The 14,658-nt window shown below is 52.1% G+C and overlaps 3 protein-coding genes across 3 annotated transcripts; 1 reads left to right on the top strand and 2 right to left on the bottom strand.

The window, feature by feature from the left end:
* Positions 1-627: 627 nt before the first annotated feature.
* Positions 628-2,010, bottom strand: V2A60_003187 (peptide-N4-(N-acetyl-beta-glucosaminyl)asparagine amidase; the record flags this gene model as incomplete). Its single annotated transcript, XM_083254527.1, has 1 exon — positions 628-2,010. One exon carries the CDS (start codon positions 2,008-2,010, stop codon positions 628-630), a length of 1,383 nt encoding a protein of 460 aa, XP_083110653.1.
* A 4,615-nt stretch (positions 2,011-6,625) lies between these two features.
* Positions 6,626-9,256, bottom strand: V2A60_003186 (small subunit rRNA maturation protein UTP4; the record flags this gene model as incomplete). Its single annotated transcript, XM_083254526.1, has 1 exon — positions 6,626-9,256. The coding sequence occupies one exon, from the start codon at positions 9,254-9,256 to the stop codon at positions 6,626-6,628; it is 2,631 nt and encodes an 876-aa protein (XP_083110652.1).
* Positions 9,257-10,150: 894 nt separating this feature from the next.
* V2A60_003185 (nicotinate phosphoribosyltransferase) lies at positions 10,151-11,659 on the top strand (the record flags this gene model as incomplete). The annotated part of the gene is made up of 3 exons (XM_083254525.1): positions 10,151-10,346; positions 10,399-11,458; positions 11,527-11,659. The coding sequence occupies 3 exons, from the start codon at positions 10,151-10,153 to the stop codon at positions 11,657-11,659; spliced, it is 1,389 nt and encodes a 462-aa protein (XP_083110651.1).
* Positions 11,660-14,658: the final 2,999 nt, after the last annotated feature.

The raw sequence follows: 14,658 nt of genomic DNA, 5'->3' as shown, positions 1-14,658 counted from the left end.
CGAGTCTATTATTGTCTTCAACTATCTTCAAAAGGCCCACCTAGTCAACTACTGGTGCCACAAATCCTCAGCGTAATGCTGTTTCGCTGATCCTACCAATGCAACCAAAAAAAAGGAAACCGAAACGCCAAAGAGCTTGTTTTGTAGCTCAGCCCAGGACCCCGAGGTGCCAAGAAAAGCAAGAACAAAAGGAAAAGTGACCAAGACAGGAATCAGAGACGGAGTAACCCAATGGCATCTGCAACATCATCATCACAGACCAAGCCCGACCTCCTTCCGAGTAACCCAAACCGAGAAAAATGAAAAATGAGTAAAGTACAAACATCTGACCAAGTTTGCGGGTCAGGAAAGACGTCCGAATCTATGCAAAGACGGCTTTTGTATGGCTTGGAAGTGACATGAAAGGAAATAGTGTGGAAAGCCCGTTGTGTTCAACGTGACGTGTGGTGAGACCGCGTAGATCATGGTCGCTGTGATATAAAATGACCGGAGATTATCATCATTAAGGGCATCTCGTGCCGCGAATCCGGTTGGTGTGTTTGTATATGTGCAAGAATATTATGTTTGGACCCGCCACAACTCACTACAGAAGAGCGTCGCCGGTGATGGTGTACACTGGCGCCAAGCTCATGGTAGGTGACGTCGATGGCTGGGATCGCGTGGTTGGTATCGCGGGCCGGCGTCCGGTTGAGTCATGACCCAGTCCGATGGGCCGGATTGGTGACTGGGCTGCTCTGCAGGCAGCTTCGTGTCCTGGCCATGGGTGGCATGGGTCCTGACACCAGACGAGGAGCTGGCACCAGGAACAAGGTCAGTGACGGCCTGGGCGATGGAGGCAACGACGAAACCGCGTAGCTCCTCGCCTTCCATCTGGTCCTCTTTTTCAAGACGGAAACGCTGATCCTTGTTCATGTTTTGCCGGCGAATCGTCTTGATTTCTTGCATAATGTAGAGCATGACCTCTTCGGGGCATCGGTTGCGCTCGCTGGCATTTTCGTTCTTGCGGACATATCGTCTCGTGACATCGGTGGCACCGTCGGTTGAGAAGGCGACACAGTAGGACATCTTCTTGCCCCAGCCTTCGGCATAGAGGCGCGGATTGTCCCATGCCTCCTCGCAGGCATCGACGTGGACCCATCTGCGCTGGTGCTCCGAGTACACCTCAGTCCAGACGTGGTCTTCGGCGTTCCAGACCCAGCGAACACGGCCACCGACAGCGCGGCACAGCATGCTGAAGCAGTTGGCCCACTCGCCAACACGGCCGCGTCGAGTTTGGAGCAGTCGCCAGACATCGCCGTATCGTGGAAATCGTTCGTAGGCGCCGCAGTTTTGAGCGGAGCATCGGTAGAGTTCGACTCTGAGAGCACCGCAAGCACTCTCTTCGGGGGTAGGTGCAGTCATGCCCTGGGCGATGGTCGGAGACAGACAGACGGGGCATGGAGGGTTATTGACCCAGGTGAAGAAGGAACGCTTGAACCATCGCAGAAGAGCGCGGATGACGCAGTCCTGATAACCCCATTCGGGTTTGCGACCATCACCCATGCTCTCAGCCTCGGCCTGGAGGACCTGTGTTTCCTCTTCAGCCTCACCATAGATGCGATCGAGAGGGATGATCTGGAGAGCCTCGTCGAGGAGACCTGGGTTCTCGTATTTTGTGGGAGTAAGCGATAGGCTGATGAGAAGGTTGCGAAATTTCTGGGACTCGCGGTCACCAGCAGTCGGCGCTGAGGGAATGATAGGCAGGTGTCTGATTGAAGAGTACGAAGGCGGCGTGACGGGTGTGTGAGAAGTCATTGGACGGTCAGTCATGGGCGAGGCAGGACCGTGAATGTCGGCGCTTGACGCTCGCTCAAAGGCGCTGGGGGTGGCGTGTCGGGAGCTGGAGCGCAAGTCGTTCATGCGCTTGTCGCGGAGGAGACTCTCGAATCGGATGCGCAAGTCGTGGGCCCATTCCTCGCCGTACGAGCCATCAGCCGGGGCCGGGCTGAAGGGAGCACCTCTGCCCGACATGGTGGAGGGTGAACGAGGAGTGTGAGTGTTGGGCGAAGACGGGGAAGGAAGGCGAATATATGTATCGGAGGGTCGAGGTGAGGGGGATAATATCAAGGTGAACAAATCAAGGGAGCGAGCGTCGGCGTCGGAAGGTTGACGATGTTATTATGAGGGGCGGTTGGTCGTGGACGTCGGGGTTGGCCAGTGGAATCCGATAGGCGTAACAGGTCAACGTCAGCCTGGCACTACGTACGCCTGCGAGTTTGCCACGGACCGGGCTGGAATCTCGCAAGGGACGTGGGCGGTGGTCGAGGGACAGGACGAGTCGAGCGGGTGCAACGCCACACTCTTGAGCGTGGTTGTCGATGGAGAAAATCCAGGAAGACGACAGTCAAGTCGTTTTTCTTTTTGGTTGTCGAGAAAGGAGTGCGGGCAGGCGCTCTTTCGCAGAAGCTGGAATTGTCCTCCCGGCGATGGGGTGTTGGATGAGGAGAGGAGGATTGCGGATTGGGTCAGGTCGGCGGGTGGTGACTAGGAAGATGCGGATTGAAGAGCAGCCGGGCTGGAGGTGGGCTTGGGCGCAGGCGGTGCTGGGAAGGAAGGGGAACATGAAGTGGATTGAAATGGATTGGATGGATTGGATGGATGTGGAAGTGTGGATGACCGGGGGGGGGACTGGAAGACTGGGAGACTGGACTGGACTTTGGGGAGGCAGAGGAGAGAGTGTGTCTCGGGACGAGGGTGTGTGCGTCTTCTGCTTGCCATCGTTTCTGCGAGTTTACGCGTCAGCTGTTGGTGGTGGACCAATGAGCGGCCTTTGAATCCTGCAAGGTGGGCCGAACTGGGCCTGGCCTACGCAGCCTCAAAGTACCAGTACAAGTTGCTTTGAGTACAGGACGGATTTGACGACGACGACGACGACAAATCAAGTGAATGACTAGACAAGTAATCTGTAGAGTAATTCTCCGTACGAAGGCATGAAATGTACATACGTACTCTACTGAGTATAGCGACGTAATTTTGTGCATGTATTTTGTGCATCTTCCTTTCCTCCCCTTTCCCTCCTTTGATTTTCCCATTTTTTTAAACCAGCAAGTGCGCCTTTCCTTTGGCGCAGCCAGTTAAAAAACAGGATCCCGTAAATGCCCTACGGGTTTTGCGAGCTTTCAGCGTGTGCCTCGAGGCAGCCCTCTCCGTCGTCACCAAACTGGTGGTACCTTAAGTTCAGGTATTACTTCCCCCGTATCCCACATAAAGAGCACCCACCCTCAAGGTATTTTTTCCAGATTTAGCACCGCCCCCCTTTCAGCGGGTACCGGTACCTTGTCGCCGCTGGTGGCGTCGTCGACTCGTAGGTCCCGGACGATGACGAGGCAATTGATTACCCAGTAACGGATACATACGACTGACCACTCGCTCACTATCAGTGCTCCGTACCCAAGCCAAATGCACCCATCCCGAAAGACCGTCGTCCCCCTTCCAGCCTTATTGTGACCCCCTTGAATATTCTTTCCTGCTTTTTTCTTTTTCTTTTTCTTTTTTTTTTTTCAGCGTGCCTGTTCTGTCTTTCAGTGCCTGCAACCCTGCCATCACCCATTTGTCGCTCTCGGCCACACCAAGCCAATGACGCTCCCTCAGCCGGTGGCCCTCGCAATACTTACTGAGTACAACATAAGTGGCCCGGCTGAGAAGCATACCGCGATGCCAAGTCTTGCCCAGACCCTTTGTTCACGAGCTGACCCTTTTAATATCTTATCACTCTCCCTCTTTTTTCTTCTTTCTTTTTCTTTTCCTTCCTTATTGGTCTTTCTCTTCTTCTTTCGATTCTTGCCGCCCTGTGCAAGTTGTGGCGGTGCCTGGCGCTTCTCTAGGGGTCCCTCTCTGGCTGGATCGGCATCAGCCACTTTCCACCAGCTGAGTTACAGACCCATTGCCATGATACTCTCACTCAATAACTTAAGTACTTACTCCGTACCACTATTACGGCCCTTTTGCCCTTGTACCTTTGCCTCCTCACATTGGCCCGAGCCCTCCGTAAAATTACAGTGCGAGTCGTATCTCGCACCGTCTTCTCGCACCGTCCCGTCGATCGCCTCTGTGGCGGGTGGCGACGACGCACGCACTTGACGACAGCCCCTCGCCACTGTAAATCTCATGCAGCCGAAATGCTTGCCACGAGCACTACAACCAGGTACCCGTCAAAAATCGAGACTTGCCGGCCATTACCATCCCAGAGGGCAACAAGGTAGCATCTGGCGCATGGTTCCTCCACCTTGAATCGTCGCTCACCACTGCCCACAGCCCACCAATAGCACTCGTCTCAGGCACTCGAAAACCCGTCGGCTTTGTCATCAAAAATCGCAGGGGGGGCATAGCAGGCCTCTAACGTGGCTTCCAGGACGAATGAGACTTGGTCATCAAGATGATTCGCATCACTCTACCCAGTACGGAGTACTTACAGATTACAACCAATGCTGCCCAAGTTTCCAATCTTGATATGTGATTTCCAGTGTCTTCCATGTACCTACTTACCTGCCATGCCCTCTTGTTGCACGCCTTATCCTGCCAACGTTTGGCTTTGCAACCCCGGCCAGCCTCGTCAACCGAACAGCTCGCACCTCGCGCCTCCCAACGCCTGGTCCGTGTACGGATAACCAAACAACAACGCAATACGACGCACTCCTCCATCCAACATGGATGCGCAAAGTCCATGGGCAATTCAATTTTTTGCCAGGTTGCAGACGGGCCCACCAGCCCCATTGACAGATCTGCGTCCTCGACAACCAAAAAAATCCTCCCAACACCGAACTCTCCTCGCGCTAGGTCGCTTCATCTCCGTGTCATCTCTGCGCGACTGAGACGCAAAATCCGTTGGAGTTGGGGGGGGGGGGGGGGGGACGGAGGACTGAGGAGGGGGTGACAAAGTTGGCACATCTGTGCGGATCCCAACTCTATCTCACCTTTTTGCTTTTCTCTCCAATTCCATTTTTTCTTTGCGGCTCACAAGGCTTTGGGCTTCCCGCGCGCGCGTTCAGTCACCGACCGGCCCAGCTTGCCGTTTCGGACCCGTGCGTTCGGCGAACCCCTCCCCATAAGCTCGAACAGGGCCGCGTCATCCCAATAGCACTCAGTAAGTAAAATAATCCGACTGAACGGTTTGGAGCTTCTTCGCATCCTCCTCTCTTTTGCTTGCCCTGCGCAGGAGCAGCCACACAAACCTTTTTGTTTCCACAGGTCAGCCCACGCGGCGCCGCCTTGGTGCAAATGGTGCTTTTTCTCGCGGCCTCGTTTGCTCTTCCTACTGGTAGACTCCCCAACACCCAACTCCCTTCTCCGTACACAAACTTTGCTTGGTGTGGCCGTTGTTGGTCACCCCGAATTCTCGGCCATCAATGATGATGACAGTGACGCGACTTGGTCGTAGCGAGGCAGGTGGCGGTTTGCTAGCCCCCTATTGAGTGCCGGCCGCGGCGACCACGGTGACTCGACCGCGGCGACCCTGAGGTGCGGGAATGTCCCATTGGAGCCTTTTTTTGCTTATTGAGTGGTGCAGCTGCTATGAAGCTGATGCGTCCTTTTTGCCCATAATCCAGTATATGCTTATCACAGGTGAACCAGGCTATAATCACTGACCGTTGTTTGCCCTCTCCCCTCCAGGTACAATACCGTTACCCAATAGGCCCGGGTGCATGATTCTTTCTTCTTCTTCTCCCCCCCTACCAGCAGCGCACCCGTTCCACCACCCGTAGCCGCTCTTCACGATTCGTGAACCCCTTTGTTTGGGCTCGCATCACGCCACGGATGCCCGAGTTTCCGCAACCACACGTACTTGGTAGAATCCCGTAATGTAGGGAGACGTTTCCTGCATAATCCATCTACTCGCCGTCTTTCTGCGGGACATGCGGGAAAACAAGGGCCCAAAAAAACATAATGCAGCGCTGCTCGTGATGCATAGCGGGTCGAGCCTTGGGACGCGCGTTTTGGTCCTTCCCTCGGAAGCCGTAGTGTATACCCAACGTTTTTTCTTTCTTTTTTTTCTTCGGGAATATTTCTTGTCTTGTTTGACGGGCTTGACCCGTGCGCACATGCACAACATATATGGGATAATTGCTCGACTCATTACGTGTAAAGACCGGACATAGCCTTTGAAATGCGAACCAAGACTTTGGCTCACGAGACCATCTTTTGAGTTGGCCCTGTCGTGCACAAGCCTCCGACAATAAGGATTCCATTGACTTGACTCAATCTCATGAAGCAAGACCGACTAGGCAGTTCCGAATGCAAGACTTGCACTGCTAAATGTAAACTGCAAATTGCACACTGCGGGAAAAAAAAACGCCGACGCTGTTGACACTGTCCGAGAAGGGATTGTGGAACATACAATTGCGACCCGACATATGTTTCAACGATTGATAGTGTCCCTTGAGATGGCAAGTATTGTATTCCAAAATATGTAGTTCATTGTACAGTTCTTGAATTTGTGATGCGATAGCTCACCACAGACACACACACTGGCATCAGCCCAGTCTTGCCCTGCAACGACGCATGATACATGTATCCCAACATTCCACCACCGGGGGCCGTCATCTAGTCGTCAGCTTTCACATCTTTTAACCGAGATAGCACCACCGCCCTATCGTCGTTCCCACTCTTCGCCGGCATAGTAGGTATCCTGCATTTCAACGTCCCAGGTTGGGCGCTCAACCAGCGCCACCTCCAGCGAGTCCGCTTGCCCGCTGAAAGAAACGACGCCCAGCACAGGCCGATATTTGTATGTAATCCACCACTTCTTCCGTCCGCTTTCATCCTCCGCCCCTCCTGATTGGGTTTCGCTGCCAGCCATGGCGCTGCGAAGTTGCGTAAGCTCGCTGTCTGCCGCATCCATCATGTCGTCGTCGCTGTCGTTGTCCGGGTCGCCGCTAGGGCTAGGGCCGTCGACATCAACATCCTCCCACTTATTTGCCGCATATTTGCGTATTTGGTGCGGCTTCAGACCCTCTCTTTCCATGCGACCACCGGCGCCGCTGGTCATGTTAGTCCTCTTGCGCTTCGTTCCTTGTTGGACGAGCTGGTCACCCGTCTCCTTGTCTGGAGCCGGCAAATCCTGGCTCATGTCAACCATGAATAGAAAAGAGACACCGTAAACCCATAGTCTACTCCCTTGCCAGAAAGCCCCCTTGGCCAAGTCTAGTAAATCTTGAATGGGCCCAGGAAGAGCCTTACGGGGATGGCGGCGGGACCATGGGGTCAACGATCCTTGCAAGACGTTGAATGCGACGATATTCCACGACGATGTAACCGCTGCTAGGGTATAGTCCTCTGCCTCTTCCTGTCCAGGAATGCTATCCGAGAATGCGAGGACAGACGGGGCCGCAGGAAGTTTGGGCATTAGCTTGCCGTTAGGACTGCGAGCCCATCGTCCCACTTCACTTCTACCCGTGCTTTCGGATTCATCGTCTGATGAATCAGAGTCAGCGGCTGACGCGTCCTCATTCTCACCTCCATTTGCATGACCATCGACTGGATCCTGTCCTGCAACACGCAGTACCCATGTGTCAATGTATCCGGCTAGATCAGCTGCTGCAAGCAGCTTGGAGTCTGGGCTGAAAGCAATGTGGGTAACATTTCTCTCATAAGAGCCCAGACCACCATTCAGGATGTATTTAGGGATGGAGCGGTGTAGTCGGCGAAGATGGCGCGACGCTGTAATTGTGTGGTGGTTTGAATCAGATGTAATGTTAGCGATGACGACGCGAGAACCGTTCTGCACGAGACATAGCCAGGAACTGTCCGGTGATATTTGCACCTGGCTGGCGCCCAGTTTGGCAATGTGCTCCGGCACCTGAATAGAAGAAAGCGTAACATCGGCAGGTTTTTGGGGGTTGGAGTGTTCCAGCGCAAAGGCTTTGACGTCTGTGGATGTTGAAGCAACGAGAAGGGTGCCATTGGCGTTGATACTGGCCGATGAAATGTTGGAGTCTCCCTTGACGACGATTGTTTTGAGTAGTTTCCGGTTCTGATGAACGTCCAAGTGCCCATCACCATTGGGCTTGGTGAGCTCCGAGGCAGGTTGCTGCAGCAGCCACAAGTGAATCTCGCGATCCCACCAACTCACCATGAACCGAGCTTTGCTGGCACTGATGAGCGGCGGCTGTTGCGGAAGACCGCTGACCATCCTGTGATGTTCACGGCCCATTTCCTTGAGCGGAACAACAACAAGGTTCGAGTCGGGACCTCCAGATACGACAACACTGGTGCGGGCGTGCTCAAATGTAGCCATGGCCTTCACGTCGTGCTCGTGATACCTGCGGCCCCAGACCTTGCCCCAGCGCTGGCCGGCCCCAGAGTTTTGTTTGTAGAGTACGGTTCTTCTATCCATGCCGCCGCTCATGATTGTGGCGCCGTCGGAGCTTATGGCGAGACTGAGGACGTCTTGCTTGTGACTCTGGAGCCTTTGCATTTGGGTGTATGTTTTGCCGTCCCATATACAAACTTGGCCGGTGGAGTCGCCAGAGACAATGTTGCCGTTGGGCAGGCACTTGACAGACCATATAATGATATCCTTGGAGCCACCAACGAGGTCAGATCCGAGGGTCATCCGACGGAGCATATGTCCTTTGGTGATATCGTAGGCTCGTATGGTGCTGTCGGAGCAGCCGACAACAACGACTTTGCGAGACTGGAAGATGATGCTGACCATCTGTGCCTTTTTTGTAGGCGACTTGACGAGGATTCTTTGGAACCGAAGATCATCATCCTCGACAGAGTACATTACCAGCTCGCCATCAATTGTACCAGCAACAAGTTTGTTGGAGCCCTGCGCATCGAGGACGGAAGATGTTCGATCGTCGAGCAGTGAAGGTTGGGCAGCAATGCACCATAGATCGCCATGCTGGCCGCTGGCATGTCGCTTGGGCTTTCCTGTTTCGAGATCCCATTCGGTGACGGTCGAAGTGTAGCCGATGCTGAACAGCCTGGATTTGCCAATCAAGGTGCGTCCTTCGCCGAGGTCCTGGTCCGGCTCATTGACCCAGACAAGGCCGTCGATGCTGCGATCCTTGCCGCCTCGAATGACGAGTTCCTGGTGCCAGATACCGGCGGCAGCATTCCAGATTTCAATATCGCCATTGGCTCGGCCAACTGCGAGTCGGGCGACGGCAGCATGCTTGCTGTCTCTAGTTCTTGGGTGTGAAAAGGCGACAGCATTGATCGCGGATGGCCGATAAGGCACGAACCGACAGCGGTGGATGTCCATGGTCGCCATGGTCGCTGTCACTGTCACTGTCACTGGTTCGCAGCAGCGCAGGCAACGATATGCAGAGAGGTATCGCGACAAGACGCTGGAGCTGGTTGAAGAGGAAAAAAAAAATATCCTGCCTACCTTATCTAATCTACAGGTAGCCTCCAAATTTTTCTGGGGTCCGCTGGCCTAGCGCTCGTGTACCCTGTACTTAGAAAACCCCACTGCGTTTGTCGGTACCGTAGGCGTATCTACTGGTTACATATTGTGTATGCTGTGGTAGCAAATGGCTGAGTGTATTTGATGTTCCTTTTCTCCTCTCTCTTCTTTTCTAAGTGAGTGAAAAGTCTGAAAGAAAAAATTAACATAAAATTCAGGCCCAGCAACCCGCAATCGCCGACAGACACTATGGCGTGCATTGTCCCTTTTACTAGGCGTTGGCGCAGCGGCTTCTCAAAGGGTGTTGACTAGACAGGCCCTCCAAGCAACACTGATAGAGTTTCGAAAAGTCGAATGGGTTCTAGCTACGAGCCATGAATGATACAAATCAGCTCCACCTGTCTCTTCACTCAGTTTTGCTGGGCGAATCGAGCCGCGCCCGACACGGAGTAATAGATGGCCAGTTGGCGGGGCTCATTTTCGTGACAGACTATTTGTAGGTCCCTCAATGCGTCAGTGCCCCGCTGCATCTTCTTTCCGAGTCTCTACAAGGCTCTACCAGCCCTGCTTTCTCTAAATGCTCATGCTCTTCAGGACCTCACGCTCTTCAGGACCCAATTCTTGAATTCTACAACTTCTTTGCGTATCTTTCCTCAGACTAGTGACACTGCGCGACACCAACAATCTGCGCTCCCCCCACCGTCGACGCAACGCCTGTATCGGAGACCGAGCGAGCTATTAACATCAAACCCGGCCGATATGGACTTCAACAGCTCCTCGCCTTTTCCGGAAGGCGTCATCTCTTTTCTGGATACCGACCTATACAAGCTTACCATGCAATGCGCCGTATTCAAGTACTTCAAGGACGTTCCCGTTACCTACGCCTTTACCAATCGCACACCTGATAAGAGGCTGTCTAGAGCTGGCTACAGGTGGCTACAAGAGCAAATCACGAGTAAATTGAGGCCTATATACTTCTCAATGCATAATTTACTTACTGTGGCCAGAACTCGGCAATATTTCACTGTCGGACGAAGAGCACAAGTTTCTTGAGCAGCATTGCAAGTACCTAAGTGCCGACTACCTGGCTTTCCTCAAGGAATTCAGGCTCCGACCGAGGGAGCAGGTCTCCATCACATTCCAAGCTATTGGAACAGACACGGGCGGCGAAAACGATTTCGGCGATGTGCAAGTGAGCATTTCGGGTACGTGGTCGGACACGATACTCTACGAAATTCCATTGCTGGCCCTGACATCCGAGGCCTACTTTCGTTTCATGGATACCGACTGGGACTACGAAGGCCAAGAGCAAAAAGCCTTTGAGAAAGGTATGAAACTTCTCGAATCGGGTTGCATCCTGTCAGAGTTTGGTACACGACGTCGCCGTGATTACCACACCCAAGCCCTAGTTTTCCGCGGCCTGGTAAAGGCATCCAAGGAAGCGGCACTAAAAGGTTTCCCTGGCGAACTTTCCGGTACGAGTAACGTGCATCTTGCCATGCGCTTCAACATTCCCCCGGTCGGGACAGTGGCACACGAATGGTTTATGGGAACAGCGGCCATTTTCAACGACTACAAAAATGCCACCGAGGAAGCCTTGCGACACTGGGTTGGCTGTTTTGGTTCAAACCTTTCCATAGCTCTGACTGACACTTTTGGAACACCCGAATTCTTGAACGCCTTCAGTCTTCCCGCGCGGACTACCGAAGGTGGCGTATCCGAGGCTGTTCTTTGCAGAGACGATGGATCCCGCAAGACGTACGCCGAGCTCTTTACTGGAATTAGACAAGATTCCGGCGATCCTCAAGAGTACGTGAAGCTTCTGCGCAGATACTACGACTCGCAAGGCATCAAAGAGAAGGTCATAGTATTTTCGGACTCGCTTGATGTAGAAAAATGCCTTGAGTACAAGAAGGCTGCGGAAGACAACGGATTCCTGCCCAGATTTGGTGTTGGAACTTTCTTGACCAACGATTTCACGCACCGCAAGACCGGGACAAAGTCTTTACCTCTGAACATTGTCATAAAGCTCAGTTCGGCTGCTGGACGACCTGCGATCAAAATAAGGTACATTGATTAGCCCAACATTGGACAGACAGAACACCAAGCATTTGCATCGCTAACATACCTTGTAGTGACAACATTGAGAAGAATACTGGGGACAAAGAGCTTATCAAAAAGGTCAAGGAACAAATTGCCTACGTTGAAAATACATGGGAAGGGGGTAAAGAAGATGCCAGATGGGGCAAAGAGGAGTCGAGCAAATAGTAGCAAATGAGGCAATGGCAATACTATAATTAGACAACTGCAGTCTTGCACAATAGAACTACAGAAGAACATATTGGATATAGTTGAATTGATGTAAATCCAAGTCTACCTAAGGAAGTGCCGGAAGTGCTCTTTCAGCATCTTGTAGTTGCTTCGCCTATGGATGAAAGCGAAGGTGGTGTCGACGGGCCAAGTCATGCAACCATAGTAGAGGGCAGGAGCGAAAGATGTGTTGCACACTTTAGTAACACATATAGCCTCCAATCTGACACTTCCAATCGTACTCAACTTCCACCTCACTTGAAGCACATTGCACTTTTTGGGATCGATTTTGGAGCTCCTCTTGGATCGTATCTTATACAATAGACGCACAAATCTCACCATGACGCTTCCACTTCATTACGAGAGAGGGCAGAGGTGGCCTGCACGAGTTTCTTCACGCGCACTTCGTCGCCGCGGCATGGTGTTTGGTAGCTTGGCCATCCTGGTGATTGGCGTGCTGAGCACCACACTGCTCGTAACCATATGGACTAGAATTCAGGAGGCACCCCTGACAAAACGTGGAATAGAGAACGAAGATGCGTCTTTAGGCGCGAGAGAGGTACGGACGTGACAGTAAATCATGGCATTGCGGTCACTAATAGCCATAGAAATCGAATCCCGTGCCGTTAGTGGACCAAGACCAGCCGATGATTGCAGCAACTACGTCAAGCGTTAGTGCACTCGGATATCGGATTGGTTTACTCGGTGACCTTGACGGAGTAATGTCAAATTTCTACATTGTGCAGACAAAGAGTGTGGCTTTTCCAACCACAGTGCCCGCTGTCGACCCATTGGCAGCCTTGTCCGCGGCATTTGAAAAGGCCATAGCTATCGATGGCGTATTACACAATGAATTCAATATCAGTAAGCCGGACATCCAGGCGCGGGAGAACAAGCTATATGTTGAAGACTCTATCATATGGGTAGGACAGCCGTCTATGCTCAGTATGCTCTCCGACATTGTAGATCAAGTCTGCATCATTGACTCCGAAGCCGCTGCAAGACTGATTGATACAATACTAGGCGCACTTGGAGTCGATCAAATGCGTTTCACGTCCATAATATCCAGCATCGCGGATTCTGTTTCTATCTCTGTCACAGATGTTCTACCGCTGGTCCTACCAGCTGTTGCCGCCGCAATAGGAAAGCAGCTTCAACAGTCCCGCATTGCCGACGTCAGGAACATTGATGGTATTATGTCAAATATCATTTGGCATGGCGGAGTTTTTGTGGCCGAAGTAATCAACTCCGAGACATACATAACCAGCATGGAACTCTACGGAGTCTTGAATCAGGTTGCTGGATCAATGTGCGCCGCTGCGTATCATCTCGCGCTTCCAATTTGTACCGTTTCAAAACAAGTTTTGGGAACGACCTACGAACTTATCATTCCATGTGCTTGTACCGGCTCAGAATTACCACCAGTGACATCACAGCCGCCGCGAAGCTATATAACAGAAAGAACAAACAGACCAGGAGGCTGGAGCGCCATAACCATGCCACCGACAGCTGGGTATATTTTCACCTCGATTTCGCCTTCTGGTATACCTGGAGAATCTGCAAAAGGCCCATTAGACGCCATTGCAAATACACCTGAGCTTGATGCGCCTAAGCAATCAAATCTGCCCGATGTTCAACCCAAGGCAAGCTGTACCTCAACTACACCCCTCACTTATTCAAGTCCATCGAGTAAGATTCACCCCAAACATTTCATTTCTGTTGCTCACAGACATCAGTGTCAACTTCTATACAAGGATACCCTGAGTCAACTGCTGTCCCCCAGAATGCAGCGTCCCTAGTTTGCTCATGCCCCGGCGTAGCACCACCACAATACCCAGGGTTAGGGAACGCTGACACTACAGAAAGATTAGAAGACGTCCCGCCAATGTATGGCTGCGGAGAACGAAATTCTGCCAATGATCTGTCGCATACGACGGAATGTGCTACAGGGCAGTCAAGTCAGTCGACTGAGCCCCCGCCAACTATCGACGCGATGCCCAAGTACTCGAAGCCGAATGAGGAGCTCAACCAGAATCCTGATTCCTGTAACACAAAACATCAATTACCGGAAAGTGTTTCATACCATTCGATTCACTCAAGATGGAGATACTTGGGCTGCTTCCGTGACACGCCACAGAGAATTATTCGGGGAGGCGCACCGAGGGACATTTCTGGCGGTGAAATCTCCAACAAGAACTGCATGAATCATTGCAAACTGAATGGGTTCACTATTGCAGGTACTGAAGATGGAAAAGAGTGCTGGTGTGCACTCAATGGCAGAAAGCGTCCAGCTACTTCCAGCGACGGCCTGCTCCAGGCCCTGCCAAGGGGATGCCTCAGACTATTGTGGTGGTGATTGGGCAGTATCGATTTATACTTATCGAGATCGAAAACAGGCCAGTCCAAAATAGAGAACTTTGGCTGAAATACTGGCTCTGAACTAGCCCAGGTCCAGGTTGCAATGCCTCTCAACTGCATCGGTCGTGGGGGAGTGGTGTAGTGTGCAACATTGCCAACAGCAAGGTGGCAGAGGCGACCATTCGCCCTCGACACGATTTCAGATTTAATTGTTACAGCGGATAGATAATGTTACAGAGGAACCATCGGCAGAATCTTATTATAGCATGTTCACCAGACTTTTTCTAACTTGAACCAGCCCCCTCTCCACCAGAGGCCTACATATACTCGAAAACTCACAGGTAACGGAAGAGATTGTATACTCATACTACCAAGAATCGAATACTTAGATTAATGAAGTACTTTTGTTTACTTTCAATTTCAACTGAGGTGCATACTCAGCACTGATAGATGATAGGTAACCGAAGGCAAAGGGAGAAAGTATGCCTCGGAGGTTGACACAATACAAAATGAAATCAGACTCCAATACGGATAGATGTGCTGCAATCATTGAGACATATCCGTACAGGCTTTGTGTGTACCATGATGAAACATGGTGT

The sequence above is a fragment of the Cordyceps javanica genome, chromosome 2 (genome assembly GCF_051103115.1).
Source record: "Cordyceps javanica chromosome 2, complete sequence".
NCBI classification, from domain to species: domain Eukaryota; kingdom Fungi; phylum Ascomycota; class Sordariomycetes; order Hypocreales; family Cordycipitaceae; genus Cordyceps; species Cordyceps javanica.
Note: the sequence above shows the minus strand (reverse complement) of the source record. Positions and strands in the feature narration are given on the sequence as shown.